Source organism: Oncorhynchus clarkii, chromosome 13 (genome assembly GCF_045791955.1).
Source record: "Oncorhynchus clarkii lewisi isolate Uvic-CL-2024 chromosome 13, UVic_Ocla_1.0, whole genome shotgun sequence".
Taxonomy (NCBI): Eukaryota; Metazoa; Chordata; class Actinopteri; order Salmoniformes; family Salmonidae; genus Oncorhynchus; species Oncorhynchus clarkii.
The window spans coordinates 12,665,614-12,691,193 of NC_092159.1; the positions used below are offsets into that span (position 1 = coordinate 12,665,614).

General features: G+C 45.8%; 1 protein-coding gene across 1 annotated transcript in view; it reads right to left on the bottom strand.

The window, feature by feature from the left end:
- The window catches only part of LOC139424418 (voltage-dependent P/Q-type calcium channel subunit alpha-1A-like), a 293,164-nt gene that overhangs the window by 163,786 nt on the left and 103,798 nt on the right, over window positions 1–25,580 (bottom strand). Inside the window, exon 3 of the mRNA XM_071176204.1 lies at window positions 19,929–20,225. Within this exon, the coding sequence (XP_071032305.1) occupies window positions 19,929–20,225 (297 nt within the window). The remainder of the gene's footprint in view (window positions 1–19,928; window positions 20,226–25,580) is intronic.

Sequence of the window (25,580 nt, forward strand, 5' to 3'; positions counted from 1 at the left end):
ACAGGGAGTATATCTACTGTATATCTACTGTCCTGGAGGACTAAAACAGAGAGTATATCTACTGTCCTGGAGGACTAAAACAGAGAGTATATCTACTGTCCTGGAGGACTAAAACAGAGAGTATATCTACTGTCCTGGAGGACTAAAACAGAGAGTATATCTACTGTCCTGGAGGACTAAAACAGAGAGTATATCTACTGTCCTGGAGGACTAAAACAGAGAGTATATCTACTGTCCTGGAGGACTAAAACAGAGAGTATATCTACTGTCCTGGAGGACTAAAACAGAGAGTATATCTACTGTCCTGGAGGACTAAAACAGGGAGTATATCTACTGTCCTGGAGGACTAAAACAGAGAGTATATCTACTGTCCTGGAGGACTAAAACAGACAGTATATCTACTGTCCTGGAGGACTAAAACAGAGAGTATATCTACTGTCCTGGAGGACTAAAACAGACAGTATATCTACTGTCCTGGAGGACTAAAACAGAGAGTATATTTACTGTCCTGGAGGACTAAAACAGAGAGTATATCTACTGTCCTGGAGGACTAAAACAGAGAGTATATCTACTGTCCTGGAGGACTAAAACAGGGAGTATATCTACTGTCCTGGAGGACTAAAACAGGGAGTATATCTACTGTCCTGGAGGACTAAAACAGACAGTATATCTACTGTCCTGGAGGACTAAAACAGAGAGTATATCTACTGTCCTGGAGGACTAAAACAGAGAGTATATCTACTGTCCTGGAGGACTAAAACAGGGAGTATATCTACTGTCCTGGAGGACTAAAACAGAGAGTATATCTACTGTCCTGGAGGACTAAAACAGACAGTATATCTACTGTCCTGGAGGACTAAAACAGACAGTATATCTACTGTCCTGGAGGACTATTCTATTCCCCTCATATTCGTCAGTAAGGATTAAATCCCTGAAATACAGTATGTACATGTTGCCAACAACACATATGATGATTTAAATACAAATGTTCAAGTTTGTGTGTTACCATGCCGTTGTCAGGAGCCAAACGTGTCACCCTGTGTAGCCTTTACAGGTCACTGTGTTACACTTAGGTTGTCGGTTCGTTGGGTCTACATCAATTCCCAAGGACAACTTGACTTCCTGAAACAAAAGGCTGCCATCTGATATCTATCTATCTGGGTTGATGGTCCTTAGTTCCCAGCTGCATATTCTCCCAGGGACTGATGAACCCACTGTCTCCACCCTATTGGTTAAAGTCACAACCTCTGACCTCAACAATAGAAGGTCATTAGTTATTGACCACTCTGACCCAGCTGCTACTGGCAATTTTAAATATATATTTTTTTTTAAATAGTGTGGTTAATAACTATACAGACGATTTCATAGTGAACAACAGTTCCAAATGATATATCTATAAAATATAGACGCACTATACTGTAAACTGTAGATGGCTTATAAGCTTGATGTTAATGGGATTTAAATGTAAGAGTCTAGAGACTAAAGAGAGTAGCAATCATGATTAGATGTAGGAGTGATTATCTGAATGAGACAAGGCAGTCTTCATACCTCCCACTGTATTGTGTACGGGCATAGAAATAGAATGAATAGAATGGACGTCCCCATTCAAGTCAATGAAGGCATACCAGTCAAAATGGCCAGGTTTAGGGGTTCCAAGACGTTCTATTAATTATATATCTATGTGTAAGTGGTCCCAGTGGAGGGTCAAGTGGGAGGGGCCAGCAAACAGCTGGTGCTGTCGACCACACTCCCACAACCCTACCCTCCCTCTTCATCTACGCCCTCTTCTCTCCCCTTCTTCTCTTCTACCTTCCTCCTGTTTCTCCCCTCCCTCTTCATCTACGCCCTCTTCTCTCCCCTTCTTCTCTTCTACCTTCCTCCTGTTTCTCCCCTCCCTCTTCATCTACGCCCTCTTCTCTCCCCTTCTTCTCTTCTACCTTCCTCCTGTTTCTCCCCTCCTCTCTCCCCTTTGTCTCTTCTACCTTCCTCCTGTTTCTCCCCTCCTCTCTCCCCTTTGTCTCTTCTACCTTCCTCCTGTTTCTCCCCTCCTCTCTCCCCTTTGTCTCTTCTACCTTCCTCCTGTTTCTCCCATCCTCTCTCCCCTTTGTCTCTTCCTCCTGTTTCTTCCCTCTTCTCACCACCTCTCTCTCTTCCTCCTGGTTAGAGATGAGGGGTAGTATAGAGGAAGACAGGAAAGTAGAGGGGTTGGCACACTCTACCTTCCTGTCTTCCTCTATACTACCCCTCATCTCTAACCTTCTCTCTTTCCACTACCCTCATCCTCTGTGTGTGTGTGTGTGTGTGTGTGTGTGTGTGTGTGTGTGTGTGTGTGTGTGTGTGGGGGGGGGGTGTGTGTCTGCTCTACTTCTCTGCTTCCCGTTCTGAAGTTTTGTTTTTGCGTCTTTTACTTTGAGTTTTGTACACCAGCTTCAAACAGCTGAAAATACAATATTTGAGGTTATTTAGATGGTACAGTGATCCTTTAATTGCTTGTTTTATCACAAACTGAAATTAGGCTAACTATTCACATTTTAGAAACCAGGAAACGGCCAAGCGTCTTTTAAACTCTGTAATGTGAGCAAAATGAACATGACTTTGTATTATGGATCTTTTCAATGTTTGGCTGCCCAAAGGTTGAAAGAAGATATATGGAAGATCCTGAATGAATATGTGATATGAACTAAATATTTGAAAATATACACATTTTAAGGTTGTACCTGCAACCTCCACCTTTCCCCAGTCAGTCACTAAAAAGTGGTGCACTACGTAGTGAATAGTGAGCCATTCTAGATGGCTGACAATGAGATGGATAGACATAGATGGGACATACAGCGTCTTTGCTCCATAGTAAATACTGTAAAGGCTGTGTGTTGTAGTAGTGAGAGAGAGGTGGCCTACATCATTAATTAGCCATTCACATTGAACAGCTAATTGAATTCTTACTGGAGTTTGACACTGTCTGACCCCCCTAAGCCCCGGGTCCCTACTGAGAGAAACACACATGCATGCCCACAATGCAAAGCTGCGGAGTTTGATCTAAAGCCACTGATGAAAGCCGGAGCAACTCCAACTTTGATTTTGACATTATGTTGAAATACTGCAGACAGCTCAGAGCAACACATGAAAACAGAGCACTATGTTCACGGTGTCCTTGTGTACTGAACATGAGATGGTCCCTGCTCCTTAAACACACACACTTTCTCTCTCTCCCCATCCTCCCCTCTCTCCCTCTCTCCCTCTCCCCTGGCCCATCTATCTCCCTCTACCCTCCCCTCTCTCCCTCCCTCCCTCTCCCCTGGCCCATCTATCTCCCTCTACCCTCCCCTCTCTCCCTCTCTCCCTCTCCCCTGGCCCATCTCTCTCTCTCTACCCTCCCCTCTCTCCCTCTCTCCCTCTCCCCTGGCCCATCTCTCTCTCTCTACCCTCCCCTCTCTCCCTCCCTCCCTCTCCCCTGGCCCATCTATCTCCCTCTACCCTCCCCTCTCTCCCTCTCCCCTGGCCCATCTCTCTCCCCATCCTCTCCTCTCTCCCTCTACCCTGGCCCATCTATCTCCCTCTACCCTCCCCTCTCTCCCTCTCCCTCTCCCCTGGCCCATCTATCTCCCTCTACCCTCCCCTCTCTCCCTCCCTCCCTCTCCCCTGGCCCATCTATCTCCCTCTACCCTCCCCTCTCTCCCTCTCCCCTGGCCCATCTCTCTCTCTCTACCCTCCCCTCTCTCCCTCTCTCCCTCTCCCCTGGCCCATCTCTCTCTCTCTACCCTCCCCTCTCTCCCTCCCTCCCTCTCCCCTGGCCCATCTATCTCCCTCTACCCTCCCCTCTCTCCCTCTCCCCTGGCCCATCTCTCTCCCCATCCTCTCCTCTCTCCCTCTACCCTGGCCCATCTATCTCCCTCTACCCTCCCCTCTCTCCCTCTCCCTCTCCCCTCGACCCTCCCCTCTCTCCCTCCTTCCCCCATTGATCCTTTAACCACATCTCTCTAACTCTCCCTTTCTTTCTCTCTCTCTCTGTCTCTCACTCTCTCTCTCTCTCTCTCGCTCTCTCTCCCTTTCTCTCTCTCTCTCCCTTTCTTTCTCTCTCTCTCTCGCTCTCTTTCTTTCTCTCTCTCTCTCAATTCAATTCAAGGGGCCTTATTGTCATGGGAAACATGTTTACATTGTCAAAGCAAGTAAAGTAGATAATATACGAAACAATAAGTGTTAACAGTAAACATTACTCTCACAAAAGTTCTAAAAGAATAAAGACATTGTCATATTATCTGTATCTACAGTGTTGTAACGATGTGCAAATAGTTAAAGTACAAAAGGGAAAATAAATAAACATAAATATGGGTTGTATTTACAATGGTGTTTGTTCTTCACTGGTTGCCCTTTTCTTGTGGCAACAGGTCACACATCTTGCTGCTGTGACACACTCTGGAATTTCACCCAGTAGATATGGGAGTTTATCAAAATTGGGTTTGTTTTTAAATTCTTTGTGGATCTGTGTAATCTGAGGGAAATATGTGTCTCTAGCTCAGTTTCCACCTCATTTTGTGGGCAGTGAGAACATAGCCGGTCTTCTCTTGAGAGCCATGTCTGCCTACGGCGGCCTTTCTCAATAGCAAGGCTATGCTCACTGAGTCTGTACATAGTCAAAGCTTTCCTTAAGTTTGGGTCAGTCACAGTGGTCAGGTATTCTGCCCCTGTGTACTCTTTGTTTAGGGCCAAATAGCATTCTAGTTTGCTCTGTTTTTTTGTTGATTCTTTCCAATGTGTCAAGTAATTATCTTTTTGTTTTCTCATGTTTTGGTTGGGTCTAATTGTGCTGTTGTCCTGGGGCTCTGTGGGGTGTGTTTGTGTTTGTGAACAGAGCCCCAGGACCAGCTTGCTTAGGGGACTCTTCTCCAGGTTCATCTCTCTGTAGGTGATGGCTTTGTTATGGAAGGTTTGGGAATCGCTTCCTTTTAAGTGGTTATAGAATTTAACAGCTCTTTTCTGGATTTTGATAATTAGTGGGTATCGGCCTAATTCTGCTCTGCAGGCATTATCTGGTGTTTTACGTTGTACACAGAGGATATTTTTGCAGAATTCTGCATGCAGAGTCTCAATTTGGTGTTTGTCCCATCTTATGAATTCTTGGTTGGTGAGTGGGCCCCAGACCTCACAATCATAAAGGGCAGAGGGTTCTATGGCTGATTCAAGTATTTTTAGCCAGGTCCTAATTGGTATGTTGAATTTTATGTGATGGCATAGAAGGCCCTTCTTGCCTTGTCTCTCTCTTTCCCTCTCTCACTCTCCTGCTCTCCGTCTCTCACTCTCCCTCTCTCTCTCCGTCTCTCATTCTCCCTCTCTCTCTCTCCGTCTCTCACTCTCCCTCTCTCACTCTATCTGTTCCCCCTGTTCTCTAGAGACTATCCCAGGGCTGTGTGGGTGTGGAAACCAGCTCAGATCAAACACACACTGAGCCTCTCCCTCTGACTGCAACCTCTCTCTCTCTCTCTCGTCTCCCTCTGACTGCTCCTTCCCTATCTCTCTCCCTACATCAACCTCTCTCTCTCTCTCTTCTCCCTCTGACTGCTCCTTCCCTATCTCTCTCCCTACATCAACCTCTCTCTCTCTCTCTCTCTCGTCTCCCTCTGACTGCTCCTTCCCTATCTCTCTCCCTACATCAACCTCTCTCTCCACCACTGCAGTGAACACCAGTTTCAGAGTGAAAGAGAATGAAAAAAAGAGACATGAGAGAGAGGGACACACGAGGTGAGAGAGGAAAATGGAGAGAGGTAGACATGGAAGCCAAACGAGAGGGAGAGAAGCACAGAATGAGAAAGAGAGGAATACAAAGTGAGAAAAGAAGATGTAGATTAGGAGTACGGTGAGAAAGAGAGAGAGAGAGAGAGGGTGAGAGAGAGAGAGAGGAGAGAGAGAGAGAGAGAGAGAGAGAGAGAGGAGTGAGAGAGAGAGAGCGAGTGAGAGAGAGGAGTGAGAGAGAGCGAGTGAGAGAGAGAGAGAGAGAGAGAGAGAGAGAGAGGTGAGAGAGAGAGAGAGAGAGGAGAGAGAGAGAGAGAGAGTGAGAGAGTGAGAGTGAGAGAGAGAGAGAGAGAGAGAGAGAGAGAGAGAGAGAGAGAGAGAGAGAGAGAGAGAGAGAGAGAGAGAGAGAGAGAGAGAGAGAGAGAAGAGAGAGAGGGTGAGAGAGAGAGAGAGAGAGAGAGAGAGAGAGAGAGGAGAGGGTGAGAGAGAGCGAGTGAGAGAGAGAGAGAGAGAGAGAGAGAGAGAGAGAGAGAGAGAGGGTGAGAGAGAGCGAGTGAGAGAGAGAGAGAGAGAGAGAGAGAGGAGAGAGAGAGAGAGAGAGAGAGAGAGAGAGAGAGAGAGAGAGAGAGAGAGAGAGGGTGAGAGAGAGCGAGTGAGAGAGAGAGAGAGAGAGAGAGAGAGAGAGAGAGAGAGAGGGTGAGAGAGAGAGAGAGAGAGAGAGAGAGAGAGAGAGAGAGAGAGAGAGAGAGAGAGAGAGAGAGAGAGAGAGAGAGAGAGAGAGAGAGAGAGAGAGAGAGAGGGAGAGAGAGAGAGAGAGCACCATTGGATGGAGGATGGAGACAGACCTGCTAGCTACAGCAGCTCTACAGTAAATCAGAGAGGAGAGAGCAGAGGCCAGAGAAGCCTCGTCATCAGCCTGACCTCTCTCTCTCATTCTCTCTCCCCCCTCTCTTTCCACCTCCCTCCCTCTCTATCCTCGCCCTCTCTCACTCTCTCCATCCTCTCCCTTTTCTCTCTCTCTCACCCTCACTCTCTAAGCATTTAATAAGTCTAAATTACAGCTCCATGACAATAATTATTATCATTAACGTCATCATCTTCAGACAACACCTCTCATTAGCTCAGGATCCATTGGCAAAATAACTATTAGCCAAACAGACAGCGCTACGATCGATTGGAAGTCACTGTAGGTCCCATAAACAACAACAGCAACAACAACAGCCTACACACAACAACAACAGCCTACACACAACAACAACAGCCTACACACAACAACAACAGCCTACACACAACAACAACAGCCTACACACAACAACAACAGCCTACACACGACAACAACAGCCTACACACAACAACAACAGCCTACACACAACAACAACAGCCTACACACAACAACAACAGCCTACACACAACAACAACAGCCTACACACGACAACAACAGCCTACACACGACAACAACAGCCTACACACAACAACAACAGCCTACACACAACAACAACAGCCTACACACGACAACAACAGCCTACACACAACAACAACAGCCTACACACAACAACAACAGCCTACACACAACAACAACAGCCTACACACAACACAAATATTTATCCAAATTATACATGTCTAAAATATCTTCACCATTTAACATAAAGTCAACCCCCTCAAAGAGCTGGTTGAGCTCAATAGGAAAGATGGAAGATACCATTCAGAGCAGTAAAATAGGGGTGGATAGTGAAGAATGATATGGCTGCCACTACTACAGAAACATATGCTACCCCTCCCTGTTGGTGTTTAGATAAATCATTCTCGCCTCAAAGGCTGGAATCAACTGAATATACCCTCAGACGTTGGAGGACTGACACGGTCTGTGTTCTACAGTGTCAACAAAAATATTTATTTGGCTCCATTATTTTGTCCCTCAATATAAAAGTCCCTGTTATTGTGGTTTAGTCAAGTGAACACCCCCTGCCTCCATCTCCACAAGCTCACCCAAACATACTGTATACACTCTCTCTCTCCTAAACATACTGTATACACACTCTCTCTCCAAACATACTGTATACACTAAACATACTGTATACACACTCTCTCTCCTAAACATACTGTATACACACTCTCTCTCCTAAACATACTGTATACACACATACTGTATACTCTCTCCTACTGTATACCCACATACTGTATACCCACTCTCTCTCCTAACATACTGTATACACACTCTCTCTCCAAACATACTGTATACACACTCTGTCTCCAAACATACTGTATACACTCTCTCTCTCCTAAACATACTGTATACACACTCTCTCTCCTAAACATACTGTATACACACTCTCTCTCCTAAACATACTGTATACACACTCTCTCTCCTAAACATACTGTATACACACTCTCTCTCCAAACATACTGTATACACACTCTCTCTCCTAAACATACTGTATACACACGCTCTCTCCAAACATACTGTATACACACTCTCTCTCCTAAACATACTGTATACACACTCTCTCTCCTAAACATACTGTATACACACGCTCTCTCCTAAACATACTGTATACACACTCTCTCCCAAACATACTGTATACACACTCTCTCTCCTAAACATACTGTATACACACTCTCTCACCCAAACATACTGTATACACACTCTCTCTCCAAACATACTGTATACACTCTCTCTCCTAAACATACTGTATACACACTCTCTCTCCTAAACATACTGTATACACACTCTCTCCTAAACATACTGTATACACACTCTCTCTCCTAAACATACTGTATACACTCTCTATCTCCTAAACATACTATATACACTCTCTCTCTCCTAAACATACTGTATACACACTCTCTCTCCTAAACATCCTGTATACACACTCTCACTCCTAAACATACTGTATACACACTCTCTCCTAAACATACTGTATACACACTCTCTCTCCAAACATACTGTATACACTCTCTCTCTCCTAAACATACTGTATACACTCTCTCTCTCCTAAACATACTGAATACACACTCTCTCTCCTAAACATACTGTATACACACTCTCTCTCTCCTAAACATACTGTATACACACTCTCTCACACAAACATACTGTATACACACTCTCTCTCCTAAACATACTGTATACACACTCTCTCTCCTAAACATACTGTACACACTCTCTCTCCCAAACATACTGTATACACACTCTCTCTCCTAAACATACTGTATACACACTCTCTCTCTCCTAAACATACTGTATACACACTCTCTCTCTCCTAAACATACTGTATACACACTCTCTCACACAAACATACTGTATACACACTCTCTCTCCTAAACATACTGAATACACACTGTCTCCAAACATACTGTATACACTCTCTCTCTCCTAAACATACTGTATACACACTCTCTCTCCAAACATACGGTATACACACTCTCTCTCCTAAACATACCGCATACACACTCTCTCTCCTAAACATACTGTATACACACTCTCTCCCCAAACATACTGTATACACACTCTCTCTCCTAAACATACTGTATACACACTCTCTCTCCTAAACATACTGTATACACACTCTCTCTCTCCTAAACATACTGTATACACACTCTCTCTCCTAAACATACTGTATACACACTCTCTCTCCAAACATACTGTATACACACTCTCTCACACAAATATACTGTATACACACTCTCTCACACAAACATACTGTATACACACTCTCTCACACAAACATACTGTATACACACTCTCTCACACAAGCATACTGTATACACACTCTCTCACACAAACATACTGTATACACACGCTCTCTCCTAAACATACTGTATACACACTCTCTCACACAAACATACTGTATACACACTCTCTCACACAAACATACTGTATACACACTCTCTCTCCAAACATACTGTATACACACACTCTCTCTCCTAAACATACTGTATACACACTCTCTCACACAAACATACTGTATACACACTCTCTCTCCAAACATACTGTATACACACTCTCTCTCCTAAACATACTGTATACACACTCTCTCTCCCAAACATACTGTATACATACTCTCTCACACAAACATACTGTATACCCACTCTCTCTACTAAACATACTGTATACACACTCTCTCTCCCAAACATACTGTATACATACTCTCTCACACAAACATACTGTATACCCACTCTCTCTCCTAACATACTGTATACACACTCTCTCTCCCAAACATACTGTATACATACTCTCTCACACAAACATACTGTATACCCACTCTCTCTCCTAACATACTGTATACCCACTCTCTCTCCTAACATACTGTATACACACTCTCTCTCCAAACATACTGTATACACACTCTGTCTCCAAACATACTGTATACACACTCTCTCTCCTAAACATACTGTATACACACTCTCTCTCCTAAACATACTTTATACACACTCTCTCACACAAACATACTGTATACACACTCTCTCTCCTAAACATACTGTATACACACTCTCTCTCCTAAACATACTGTATACACACTCTCTCTCCAAACGTACTGTATACACACTCTCTCACACAAACATACTGTATACACACTCTCTCACACAAACATACTGTATACACACTCTCTCACACAAACATACTGTATACACACTCTCTCACACAAACATACTGTATACACACTCTGTCTCTCTCTCTCCCCTTCTCTGTCTCTCTCTCTCCCCTTCACTGTCTCTCTCTCTCTCTCCCCTTCTCTGTCTCTCTCTCTCTCTCTCCCCCTTCTCTGTCTCTGTCTCTCTCCCCTTCTCTCTCTCTCCCCCTCTCTCTCTCTCCCCCTTCTCTATCTGTCTCTCTCCCCCTCTCTCTCTCTGTCTCTCTCCCCCTTCTCTCTCTCCCCTCTCTCTGTCTCTCTCTCTCTCCAATCTCTCTCCAAGTTCTCTCTCTCTCCCCTCTCTCTGTCTCTCTCCCCTTGCTCTGTCTCTCTCTCTCCCCTCTCTCTGTCTCTTTCTCCCCTCTCTCTCCGCATTCTCTCTCTCTCCCCTCTCTCTTTCTCTCTCCCCCTCTCTCTCTCTGTCCCTCTCCCCCTTCTCTCTGTGTCTCTCTCTCTCCCCTCTCTCTCCGCATTCTCTCTCTCTCCCCTCTCTCTGTCTCTCTCCCCTCGTTCTCTCTCTCTCTCCCCCTTCTATGTCTCTCTCTAGCTGGCCTGGCCGTAAACCAGTGAATAATTCACATTGTACAGATTGAATGTAGATCATTGGCTCTACATGGGGATAAAACACTAAAGCTGGTCACCTCTCTCTCTCTCTCTATCTTCTCTCTCTATTGTTCTCTCTCTCTCTCTCACTCTCTCTCTCTCTCTCTCTCTCTCTCTCTTTCTCCCCAGCCCCTCCCTCTGCCCTTTTCCCTCTCCCACTAACCTCCCTGTTTCTCTGTATCTCTCCATCTCTCATTCACAATCCTCCCCTGTCCCTCTTTATCTCTCCATCTCTCATTCCACCAACCTCCCTCTGTCCCTCTCCAACTCTCATTCCACCAACCTCCCTCTGTTGCTCTTTATCTCTCCCTCTCTCACTCCACCAACCTCTCTCTCTCCCTCTGTCCCTCTTTATCTCTCCCTCTCTCACTCCACCAACCTCCCTCTCTCCCTCTGTCCCTCTTTATCTCTCCCTCTCTCACTCCACCAACCTCCCTCTCTCCCTCTGTCCCTCTTTATCTCTCCGTCTCTCACTCCACCAACCTCCCTCTGTTGCCCTTTATCTCTCCGCCTCTCACTCCACCAACCTCCCTCTCTCCCTCTTTATCTCTCCGTCTCTCACTCCACCAACCTCCCTCTGTTGCCCTTTATCTCTCCGTCTCTCACTCCACCAACCTCCCTCTCTCCCTCTTTATCTCTCCGTCTCTCACTCCACCAACCTCCCTCTGTTGCTATTTATCTCTCCCTCTCTCACTCCACCAACCTCCCTCTGTTGCTATTTATCTCTCCGTCTCTCACTCCACCAACCTCCCTCTCTCCCTCTGTCCCTCTTTATCTCTCCGTCTCTCACTCCATCAACCTCCCTCTGTTGCTATTTATCTCTCCGTCTCTCACTCCATCAACCTCCCTCTATATCTCTCCATCTCTCACTCCACCAACCTCCCTCTGTTGCTATTTATCTCTCCGTCTCTCACTCCACCAACCTCCCTCTGTTGCTATTTATCTCTCCGTCTCTCACTCCACCAACCTCCCTCTCTCCCTCTGTCCCTCTTTATCTCACCGTCTCTCACTCCACCAACCTCTCTCTGTTGCTATTTATCTCTCCGTCTCTCACTCCACCAACCTCCCTCTCTCCCTCTGTCCCTCTTTATCTCTCTGTCTCTCACTCCACCAACCTCCCTATGTCCCTCTTTATCTCTCCGTCTCTCACTCCACCAACCTCCCTCTGTTGCTATTTATCTCTCCCGTCTCTCACTCCACCAACCTCTCTCTGTTGCTATTTATCTCTCCGTCTCTCACTCCACCAACCTCTCTCTGTTGCTATTTATCTCTCCGTCTCTCACTCCACCAACCTCCCTCTGTGACTTTCTCTTTTCCCCTCCTCTATTCAACCTCCTGTATCTCTTTCACTGCTTCTCCCCTTCTCCCCACTCCCCACTCTGCTCTGTCTTTCATTCTTTATTCATCTGCCTCTCTATCTCTTTCTTTCACTTCACCCCAGTACCTCCCTCTGCCTCTCTCTCTCTGTACACCCTTCCTTCTGACTCTCTTTTGCTTCCTCTTCTCCTGTCCCTCCCTCTGCATCTCTTTCACTATGCCTCTCTCTCCTTCTTTCTCTTTCTCTGCCCCCCACTCTCCTCTTCCCTCATTCTCTCTTTCCTTCTTTCTCTTCCTCTGCACCCCCACTCTACTCTTCCCTTATTCTCTCGCTCATCCTTTCTTCTGCCCAGGTCTTTGTAGCCTGCTTCTCTCCTCTGTTCTAGACCCACATCCAGCAGGCGTCTCTTTAGGCGCCCATTTTGATATTCTCTCTTTCCTTTTAATGTGAGAGGAGAACCAGGCAGAACACACATACACACACAGCACTGCTATACTCAGTGTGTGGACTGCTACAGTGCTCGGAGGTTTCATCATCAGTAATTACAGTCTATAAGGAGAGAGTTCAGATCTGTACAATTACTATGTAGATCTAATCAGGACACTCACACATTTGCAGGTGCGGACTCATACACGCACACACACATGGCTCAAACACATATGGCTCACAAGAACGTATGCACGCACGCACCACACACACACACACACACACACACACACACACACACACACACACACACACACACACACACACACACACACACACACACACACACACACACACACACACACACACACACACACACACACACACACACACACACACACACACACACACACACACACACACAGCTCTCCCGTCTATCCTCCCTGGGGAATCCCACACGGCAGGCAGGTCACCCACAGCCCCACACAGTAAGGACAACACCAGCATCATGTTACACCACAGACAGACAGACCCACAACCCTGGAGCTTTACTACAATGATCAAATAGCTACTGTTACAAACTGGGTGGTTCCAGCCCTGAATGCTGATTGGCTGAAAGCCGTGGTATATCACAGTTATGACAAAACATTACTGCTGCTTGAATTACGCTGTTAATCAGTTTAATCAGTTACGGCCAATATACTCTGTGTTGCGTCATGCTTAAGAACAGCCCTTAGCCGTGGTATATTGGCCGTGGTATATTGGCCATATACCACACCTCCTCTGGCTGTGTTTCTTAATTATACAATGTCTACACTATCTACCATTTCTGGACATTTCCCCTCTGTCTCCTCTATCTCTCCTCTCTGTCCCCTCTTCTGTCACCGAGGCCCTCAGGAGGCAAACATACACGGATTTCAAGCTACAGCTTGTCCCCAGGAAGAAGACAGTGAGAGCCAGAGAGAGAGAGAGAGACAGAGAGATGGAGGGAGCATCACGTGAGACAGTGTGTTCGTGATTGCACACTGAAGCGTGAATGACCCAAATGGTGAATCTTTCTGAACAGTGCCAGGCAGTGGGCTGACCGCACCGTGTGTGTGTGTGTGTATGTGTGTGTGTGTGTGTGTGTGTGTGTGGTGTGTGCCTCCCCGAGGTAATTGATCGTGCTGAACAGGTGTTACTGTATCACCTGCCGCACGTGTACACACCAGGGTCTCTGTCAGCTGTGACTGATCTGTGCTCTGCACCAGACAGACAAGACTTAGACACCATCTTTATGGGCCACAGGCAGAGACCAGGGTTTGTGTGTCTGTCTGTTGTACATATTCATTTGCATAACAATCATCTTTATAGTGTCTGAAAAAAGTGCCGATTGATTGAATCACTCGTCGTTCAACTCCACACACTTGAATTGTAACGGTATTAATGACCTAACACCATGCATCAGTCTGCTCTTTCTAGCTATCTCTCTCTTTCCCCTCCCTCTCACTCTCCCTCCCTCCCGCATTCCCACTATCTCTCTCTCTTTCCCCTCCCTCTCACTCACTCTCCCTCCCTCCCGCATTCCCACTATCTCTCTCTCTCTTACCCCTCCCTCTCCCTCTCTCCCGCATTCCCACTATCTCTCACTCTTTCCCCTCCCTCCCTCTCACTCTCCCTCCCTCCCGCATTCCCACTATCTCTCTCTTTCCCCTCCCTCTCCCTCCCTCCCGCATTCCCACTATCTCTCTCTCTTTCCCCTCCCTCTCACTCACTCTCCCTCCCTCCCGCATTCCCACTATCTCTCTCTCTCTTTCCCCTCCCTCTTACTCCCTCCCGCATTCCCACTATCTCTCTCTCTTTCCCCTCCCTCTCTCTCCCTCCCTCCCGCATTCCCACTATCTCTCTCCTTTCCCTCCCTCCCTGTCACTGACCCTCCCTCCCGCATTCCCACTATCTCTCTCTCTTTCCCCTCCCTCCCTGTCACTGACCCTCCCTCCCGCATTCCCACTATCTCTCTCTCTTCCCCTCCCTCTCCCTCCCTCCCGCATTCCCACCATCTCTCTCTCTTTCCCCTCCCTCTCACTCTCCCTCCCTCCCGCATTCCCACTATCTCTCTCTCCCCCTCCCTCTCTCTCTCCCTCCCTCCCGCATTCCCACCATCTCTCTCTCTTTCCCCTCCCTCTCCCTCCCTCCCGCATTCCCACTATCTCTCTCTCTTTCCCCTCCCTCTCCCTCCCTCCCGCATTCCCACTATCTCTCTCTCTTACCCCTCCCTCTCACTCTCCCTCCCGCATTCCCACTATCTCTCTCTCTTTCCCCTCCCTCTCTCTCTCCATCTCTCTCTGACACCATCTGTTCCTCTCTCTAGTCGTCTGTGTGGTTTTCACACGTCCTGGGTGTGTTTTGGCCACATTCACTTTCATCATGTGAGACAAAGAGTGAGGAAGAGGGGGGAAGAGGGGAAGTGGAGGAAGAAAGAGAGGTAGAGAGAGACAAGGGAGAGAGCAAAAGGGAGAGAGAGATGAAGGAGGGAGATGACAGGGAGGGAGGGAGGGAGGGAGGGAGGGAGATGACAGGGGAGAGGGGGAGATGGATAGGAGGGTTATGTCAAAAAGTTGCATGTCGGGGAGCATTTTTTGCATTTTAGCTAACCCTAACCCTTTTCCTAACCTGCTAAATAAATGTCCTAACCTTCTGTGTAAGTTCTCCTGACCTGCTAAATAAATGTCCTAACCTGCTGTGTAAGTTCTCCTACCTGCTAAATAAATGTCCTAACCTTCTGTGTAAGTTCTACCTGCTAATAAATGTCCTAACCTGCTGTGTAAGTTCTCCTGACCTGCTAAATAAATGTCCTAACCTTCTGTGTAAGTTCTCCTGACCTGCTAAATAAATGTCCTAACCTTCTGTGTAAGTTCTCCTGACCTGCTAAATAAATGTCCTAACCTGCTGTGTAAGTTCTCCTAACCTGCTAAATAAATGTCCTAACCTTCTGTGTAAGTTCTCCTGACCTGCTAAATAAATGTCCTAACCTTCTGTGTAAGTTCTCCTGACCTGCTAAATAAATGTCCTAACCTTCTGTGTAAGTTCCTAACCTTCTGTGTAAGTTCTCCTAACCTGCTAAATAAATGTCCTGACCTGCTAAATAAATGTCCTAACCTTCTGTGTAAGTTCTCCTAACCTGCTAAATAAATGTCCTAACCTGCTGTGTAAGTTCTCCTGACCTGCTAAATAAATGTCCTAACCTGCTGTGTAAGTTCTCCTGACCTGCTAAATAAATGTCCTAACCTTCTGTGTAAGTTCTCCAGACCTGCTACGAAAAGTTAAATCTGACTGTAGCTGTATACCATCTAGTCAAAACCAGAGAGTAAGGGGCGGAGAGAGCTAATTATGTAGAGAAAGAGAGACAGAGAGAGTCTGTCGTTCGCTTCTTTATTTCAATTCCTAACAAGTTTTCATCCTCCTCTATGTTCATCATCCTCCTTCATCATCCATCCTCACAGTCCCTCCACTATGTTCATCATCATTCACATCTCCTCCTCACAGTGTTCATCATCATCCTCCTCACAGTCCTCCTTCACACTATGTTCATCATCCTCCTCACAGTCCTCCTTCACACTATATCCTCCTCCTCCTCCTCACAGTCATCATCCTCCTCACAGTCCTCCTTCACACTATGTTCATCCTCCTCCTCCTCCTCACAGTCCTCCTTCACACTATGTTCATCATCCTCCTCACAGTCCTCCTTCACACTATGTTCATCATCCTCCTCCTCCTCACAGTCCTCCTTCACACTCATCATCATCCTTCTCACAGTCCTCCTTCACACTATGTTCATAATCATCCTCCTCACAGTCCTACTTCACACTATGTTCATCATCATCCTCCTCACAGTCCTCCTTCACACTATGTTCATCATCCTCCTCACAGTCCTCCTTCACACTATATTCATCATCCTCCTCACAGTCCTCCTTCACACTATGTTCATCATCCTCCTCCTCCTCCAGTCACAGTTCATAATCTCCTTCACACTCCTTCACACTGTTCATCATCATCATCCTCCTTCTCACAGTCCTCCTTCACACTATGTTCATAATCATCCTCCTCACAGTCCTCCTTCACACTATGTTCATCATCATCCTCCTCACTGTCCTCCTTCACACTATATTCATCATCCTCCTCCTCCTCACAGTCCTCCTTCACACTATATTCATCATCCTCCTCACAGTCCTCCTTCACACTATGTTCATCCTCCTCCTCCTCCTCACAGTCCTCTTTCACACTATGTTCATCATCATCCTTCTCACAGTCCTCCTTCACACTATGTTCATAATCATCCTCCTCACAGTCCTCCTTCACACTATGTTCATCATCCTCCTCCTCACAGTCCTCCTTCACACTATGTTCATCATCATCCTCCTCACAGTCCTCCTTCACACTATGTTCCAACCACCCAAACCCAGTTCCAACCACCCAATCCCAGTTCCAACCACCCAAACCCAACCACCCAACAACCCAAACCCAGTTCCAACCACCCAACCACCCAAACCCAGTTCCAACCACCCAACCACCCAAACCCAGTTCTAACCACCCAACCACCCAAACCCAGTTCCAACCACCCAAACCCAGTTCCAGTTGTTCCAACCACCCAAACCCAGTTCCAGTTATTCATTTCATAGACCTATATTATCATTCATCAATTCATATCACAACTCTGCAAGGTCCAACCAACCCAACACATAACATATCATAGACCTGGATGTACCACACACCACAACACATAACATATCATAGACCTGGATGTACCACACATCACACCACATAACATGTCATAGACCTGGATGTACCACACACCACAACACATAACATATCATAGACCTGGATGTAACACACACCACAAAACATATCATAGACCTGGATGTACCACACACCACAACACATAGCATATGATAGACCACACACCACAACACATAACATATCATAGGATGTACCACACACCACAACACATAGCATATGATAGACCTGTATGTACCACACACCACACAACCCAACAGTACAGTATCTTAAGTCCAATTGGACTGCTGTATATGGCATTAAACTGTTGTATTAACTCTAGCCCTATGGCCCAACCAACCAACACACCGCAACACAACACATAGACCTAACACCACAACACATAGGCCTAACACCACAACACATAGGCCTAACACCGCAACACAACACATAGTCCAAACACCACAACACATAGGCCTAACACCACAACACATAGGCCTAACACCACAACACAACACATAGTCCAAACACCACAACACATAGAAATAACACCACAACACATAGACCTAACACATAGGCCTAACACAGCAACACATAGACCTAACACCACAACACAACACATAGACCTAACACCACAACACAACACATAGTCCAAACACCACAACACATAGACCTAACACCACAACACATAGGCCTAACACCGCAACACATAGGCCTAACACCGCAACACAACACATAGTCCAAACACCACAACACATAGACCTAACACCACAACACATAGTCCAAACACCACAACACATAGACCTAACACCACAACACATAGTCCAAACACCACAACACATAGACCTAACACCACAACACATAGGCCTAACACCACAACACATAGGAGGCCTAACACCACAACACAACACATAGGCCTAACACCGCAACACAACACATAGGTCTAACACCACAACACATAGGTCTAACACCACAACACATAGGTCTAACACCACAACACATAGGAGGCTAACACCACAACACATAGGAGGGCTAACACCGCAACACAACACATAGGCCTAACACCACAACACAACACATAAGCCTAACACCACAACACATAGGCCTAACACCACAACACATAGGAGGCCTAACACCACAACACAACACATAGGCCTAACACCACAACACATAGGAGGCCTAACACCACAACACAACACATAGGCCTAACACCACAACATATAGGCCTAACACCACAACACAACACACAGGCCTAACACCACAACACATAGGAGGCCTAACACCACAACACTTTGGCCTAACACCGCAACACAACACATAGGCCTAACACCGCAACACATAGGAGGCCTAACACTGCAACACAACACATAGGCCTAACAACACAACACATAGGTCTAACACCACAACACAACACATAGGCCTAATACCATAACACATAGGCCTAACACCGCATCTAACACCACAACACATAGGTCTAACACCACAACACATAGGTCTAACACCACAACACATAGGTCTAACACCACAACACATAGGTCTAACACCACAACACATAGGAGGCCTGACACCACAATACATAGGAGGCCTAACACCGCAACACAACACATAGGCCTAACACCACAACACAACACATAAGCCTAACACCACAACACATAGGCCTAACACCACAACACATAGGAGGCCTAACACCACAACACAACACATAGGCCTAACACCACAACACATAGGAGGCCTAACACCACAACACAACACATAGGCCTAACACCACAACATATAGGCCTAACACCACAACACAACACACAGGCCTAACACCACAACACATAGGAGGCCTAACACCACAACACTTTGGCCTAACACCGCAACACAACACATAGGCCTAACACCGCAACACATAGGAGGCCTAACACTGCAACACAACACATAGGCCTAACAACACAACACATAGGCCTAATACACCGCAGCACATAGGCTTAACACCACAACACATAGGCCTTACACACAACCCCACACAACACAACACATAGGCCTAACACACAACACCACACAACACAACACATAGGCCTAACACACAACCCCACACAACACAACACATAGGCCTAACACACAATCCCACACAACACAACACATAGGCCTAACACACAACACCACACAACACAACACATAGGCTTAACACACAACACCACACAACACAACACATAGGCCTAACACACAACACCACACAACACAACACATAGGCCTAACACACAATCCCACACAACACAACACATAGGCCTAACACACAATCCCACACAACACAACACATAGGCCTAACACACAACACATAGGCCTAACACACAATCCCACACAACACAACACATAGGCCTAACACACAACACATAGGCCTAACACACAACAGCACACAACACACATTTGTACAGTACCTTAAATCCATTCGATCTGATATGATAGTTCACCATTAGGTTATGAAAGGATATGGCCATTCAGTAATCTTTTTGGCAGCTTTTCTCACAAAGTTGTCCTCACTGAAGATGAAGAGAGAGCGGTTGAGTGTAAAGCAGCTTTGTCGGACCGGGATCGGGTTGTACAGAGCCATAGTCCGGGCCCGCTGGGCCATCGACTGCTTGTACACACGCTGGCCCCCCGGGGGTCCGCCTTGCCGACTCCCGCCACGGCCAGGGGCCCCCAGAGGACCGGCATTGCCACCGCCTCCACTTCCACCTCCGCCTCCTCCACCTCCTCGGTTCGGCACCTCGTCACCGAAGCGTGCCATTCTGTAGGGAGTGGGGAGACCAGACGGCGATCGTTAAGAACCAGAGAGGATAGTCACAGTGATCGTTCCACATTACACCCCATCGATCTCCGGAGGAAACACACATGCAGAACCTATAGGTGGCAGTGAGTCTTTCTGTCGTTCTGTCGGTCTGTCGGTCTGTCTGTTAGTCTATAGGTCTACAATACTCTCTCACTCTAGCAGGTCTTCACGGCCAAGACACCTCCATTGGAGAGAGGGGGGGGGGAGTTGAGGAGAGGAGAGAGAGCAAACGGTGGCTTCACTTCTCTCGCTGTGTGTGCTTAGAGTGGAAATGGAGAACGGGTGGGTGATGTGGGAGAGAGAGAGGTGGTGGCGTGGTTTGTTGTTCCAGGCGAGAGCAGTTCGTGGTTAAAAATCGCAATCTTAGCCTATTGATGATGTAAGAAGCTATTCCCAAAATGAATTTCAAAAATATCAATGTCTTTTTTTTATCTCATTGAAAGAGGAGGATGGCATCCTTGATGTGTTTCATTGGAGGAGGACAGAATCCTCATTCACTAGGTATACAAATCCATACATTTAGCCCTAATCCTATGCAATAATAAGCTATGGATGACAGCAAGGTGATTAATTAAATCTAACAATCATTTCTAAATAACTAGCCTACATTATATATATACTGCGTCTTTTCCTCCAGTAGTTCAGCTTGAGAGGATCTGCAGTTGTCTTGTCCTCGTTGGAGATAAAAATAGCCGAGAATAGAAAACGGGCAAAAATCCTTAATAATTAATCATTTTCAGTACCATCCGCAATGTTTGATAGCCTATAGTAGAGACAAGCAATAGCCAAATCCAGCCGTATGCCTCCTCTATGTTGGCTTATCCTCAAATGGCGCCGATAGGGCTTTCCTAAAACCTAACCCTAAGTCACATTTGTTGATATTTAGTGATTTTAGTTTTTCTCTCTCTCTCAAAGCAAGAAGCCGTGGTGCTCAGGTTGGGGCGTGAGCAAGAGAGCATGCGTTTGGAGATGTTGAAAATACAGTCTATAGTCTATGAAAACAGGCTGTCCCGAGTCTTGGTCTTCCCTTTCTCTCCTTTACATAAAAATAAGGGGAAGGGAGGGAGGAGAAAAGAGAAAAATCTATGCCACGCTAATCATCTATATTCCAAGGTTCGGAGAAGAATCCGAATGTGTGAATAGAATCCTAAAATGGATGAGGTGAAAACGGCCGTGTGAAGAAGTGGCATCATCCGTTCTGTGCAGGAGACGTCGACCGACAGCTACAGCGGCTGACGGGCGGTCAGTTGGATTCTCACTCTAGTAGCAGCTCGTGTCTTCTCCGCCACCAGGCAAGGCGCGGGCGCAGCCAAGGTACCGCTTTGCCTCTATCACACCCCCCCCCCCAAGCTCGACGCTCCCCCAAACCAAAAAGCAAAGCCCACGCCGCCCGCCCGCCGGTACGGTATGCTTTCCCTTTTTCTTTTCACCTCGCCCTCGGGGGAAACGCTCTGTCACTCGCGGTAACGTTCGGTCCGGAGGCTATATGGTCTTGGAGATCTGCATGCCTTGGAGACTGAAAAATCCGGGGAGCTTGAGCAAGTGCGTGTGAGAGAGTGAGTCAGTGAGAGAGATAGGGAGAGGGAGGGAGAGAGAGGGAGTGAGTCAGTGAGAGAGAGAGCTTGCTTTCCTTCTATGCGATCAGCTGGCAGGTTGAGCTAGAGTAGGGCATCTGATCAATTTAATGCTACGGGAGCGCCGTCCTCAAATCTCTGGCCAAGCTTTGCAGCAGCACATGATGTGCCTCGAGCCACCCGCCCCGATTCACTTATCCGTTATCCGGTAGCTCTCCGGTAACTATCCAAGCAGCAAGATGGAGAAGCAAGCTGCTCATGGCTCTTCCCTCTGGCTCTGGCTCTACACGACGCCAAGTGTCAAAAGCACCAGCACCATAAACCGTACCCAGTCCAATTTGCCCTTTTCGCTATTTACACATACTGTAATGCGATGGAGAGAGAGAGAGAGATACGGGGTATTGGGGAATATATTGGGGTATATATTAGGTGTATTAGGCTACATACAGGATATTGGGGTATATATTGGTATATATTAGGCTACATACGGGGTATTGGGGCATATATTAGGCTATAGACAGTGTATTAGGGTATATATTAGGCTACAGACGGTTTATTGGCGTATATATTGGGGTATATATTAGGTGTTTTAGGCTACATATGGGGTATTGGGGTATATATTGGGTGTATTTGGCTATATATGGGGTATTGGGGTATATATTGGGTGTATTTGGCTACATATGGGGTATTGGGGTATATATTGGGTGTATTTGGCTATATATGGGGTATTGGGGTATATATTGGGTGTATTTGGCTACATATGGGGTATTGGGGTATATATTGGGTGTATTAGGCTACATACAGGATATTGGGGCATATATTAGGCTACATACAGGGTATTGGGGTATATATTAGGCTACATACAGGGTATTGGGGTATATATTAGGTGTATTAGGCTACATACAGGATATTGGGGCATATATTAGGCTACATACAGGATATTGGGGTATATTTTAGGCTACATACAGGGTATTGGGGTATATTTTAGGCTACATACAGGGTATTGGGGTATATTTTAGGCTACATACAGGGTATTGGTATATATTAGGCTACATACAGGGTATTGGGGTATATTTTAGGCTACATACAGGGTATTGGTATATATTAGGCTACATACAGGGTATTGGGGTATATATTAGGCTACATACAGGGTATTGGGGCATATATTAGGCTACATACAGGGTATTGGGGTATATATTAGGCTACATACAGGGTATTGGGGCATATATTAGGTGTATTAGGCTACATACAGGGTATTGGGTTATATATTAGGCTACATACAGGGTATTGGGGTATATATTAGGCTACATACAGGGTATTGGGGTATAAATTAGGTGTATTAGTCTACATGCAGGGTATTGGGTTATATATTAGGCTACATACAGGGTATTGGGGTATATATTAGGCTACATACAGGGTATTGGTATATATTAGGCTACATACAGGGTATTGGGGCATATATTAGGCTACATACAGGGTATTGGTATATATTAGGCTACATACAGGGTATTGGGGTATATATTAGGCTACATACAGGGTATTGGGGCATATATTAGGTGTATTAGGCTACATACAGGGTATTGGGTTATATATTAGGCTACATACAGGGTATTGGGTTATATATTAGGCTACATACAGGGTATTGGGTTATATATTAGGCTACATACAGGGTATTGGGGTATAAATTAGGTGTATTAGTCTACATGCAGGGTATTGGGTTATATATTAGGCTACATACAGGGTAGTGGGGTATAAATTAGGCTACATACAGGGTATTGGTATATATTAGGCTACATACAGGGTATTGGTATATATTAGGCTACATACAGGGTATTGGGGTATATATTAGGCTACATACAGGGTATTGGGGCATATATTAGGCTACATACAGGGTATTGGGGTATATATTAGGCTACATACAGGGTATTGGTATATATTAGGCTACATACTGGGTATTGGGGTATATATTAGGCTACATACAGGGTATTGGGGTATATATTAGGCTACATACAGGGTATTGGGGTATATATTAGGCTACATACAGGGTATTGGTATATATTAGGCTACATACAGGGTATTGGTATATATTAGGCTACATACAGGGTATTGGGGTATATATTAGGCTACATACAGGGTATTGGGGTATAAATTAGGCTACATACAGGGTATTGGGGTATATATTAGGTGTATTAGGCTACATACAGGGTATTGGGGCATATATTAGGTTACATACAGGGTATTGGGGCATATATTAGGCTACATACAGGGTATTGGTATATATTAGGCTACATACAGGGTATTGGGGTATATATTGAGGTTTATATTGGGTGTATTAGGCTACATCAACCCAAAGCTAATGTAATGTATAGCCTGTAGGTGTAGCTTAGTAGCCTAATATGTCTACTGTGTGTTATGGTTATTTTGTACACCTGTGTAGCCAGAAGAGGGAGTAGCTAGCTCTATTCTACAAAATAAAATACAATCAAAATGTATTTAAAGTGCATTTAACAAATACTGCAATACACTTCACAACATCCTGCTGTGACTTCGACTGGTGACCAATAGTAGGCCTACTGTGAGTTATGGCTAATGTTGAGGGAGTACTGCAGCCTAGCTCTACTACCATCCTGTGACTGGTGACCAATAGTAGGCCTACTGTGAGTTATGGCTAATGTTGAGGGAGTACTGCAGCCTAGCTCTACTACCATCCTGTGACTGGTGACCAATAGTAGGTCTACTGTGAGTTATGGCTAATGTTGAGGGAGTACTGCAGCCTAGCTCTACTACCATCCTGTGACTGGTGACCAATAGTAGGCCTACTGTGAGTTATGGCTAATGTTGAGGGAGTACCAGTTACTACCATCCTGTGACTGGTGACAAACTACTGTGAGTTATGGCTAATGTTGAAGTACTGCAGCCTAGCTCTACTACCATCCTGTGACTGGTGACCAATAGTAGGTCTACTGTGAGTTATGGCTAATGTTGAGGGAGTACTGCAGCCTAGCTCTACTACCATCCTGTGACTGGTGACCAATGTAGGCCTACTGTGAGTTATGGCTAATGTTGAGGGAGTACCAGTTACTGGAGCAAACCAGTTACTGTAACCTAGTATACTGTATGTGTCAGTTTATGAATTCTGTGGAGTCTGCAAGCATAGACTTAGTTATCCACAATTGCGCTGTTAGGTAAGGAAAGGGCCTACCTTTCATTTTTTAGGACAATTTATGTGGGGCAGAGGCGTTCTCAGTAGATATATTTTAATATTTTTATGTTACCGAACCCTCCACTCATCAGGACCGTCTGTCGGCCTGGCACGTGCATCTGAGAAGCTTTTGGAGGTGTATGCCCAGAGCTGCCGCTCGCAAGCTGTTTGCTCGCGCTAAATAAACCCATGCTGTCGCCTTTCCAAAATCCAAGAGAGACGAGAAATACAGAGGAACTGACTGAACCCGAGAGTTTCAACGAATGGGATTCTTTTCAAAAGTGTTTTATTGGACAGAATTGTCCGTTAGTCCCTGGCTCCAGAATGAGAACAGAGAATTGAAGAGAGGTTGTTTTACTTCTAGGTTCTTTGTTTTATTTTTCCTTTATTTAACTTGGCAAGTCAGTTGAGAACAATTTCTTATTTTCAATGACGTCCTAGGAACAGTGGGTTAACTGGTCTAGGAACAGTGGGTTAACTGGTCTAGGAACAGTGGGTTAACTGCCTTGTTCAGGGGCAGAACGACAGAGTTCTGCTC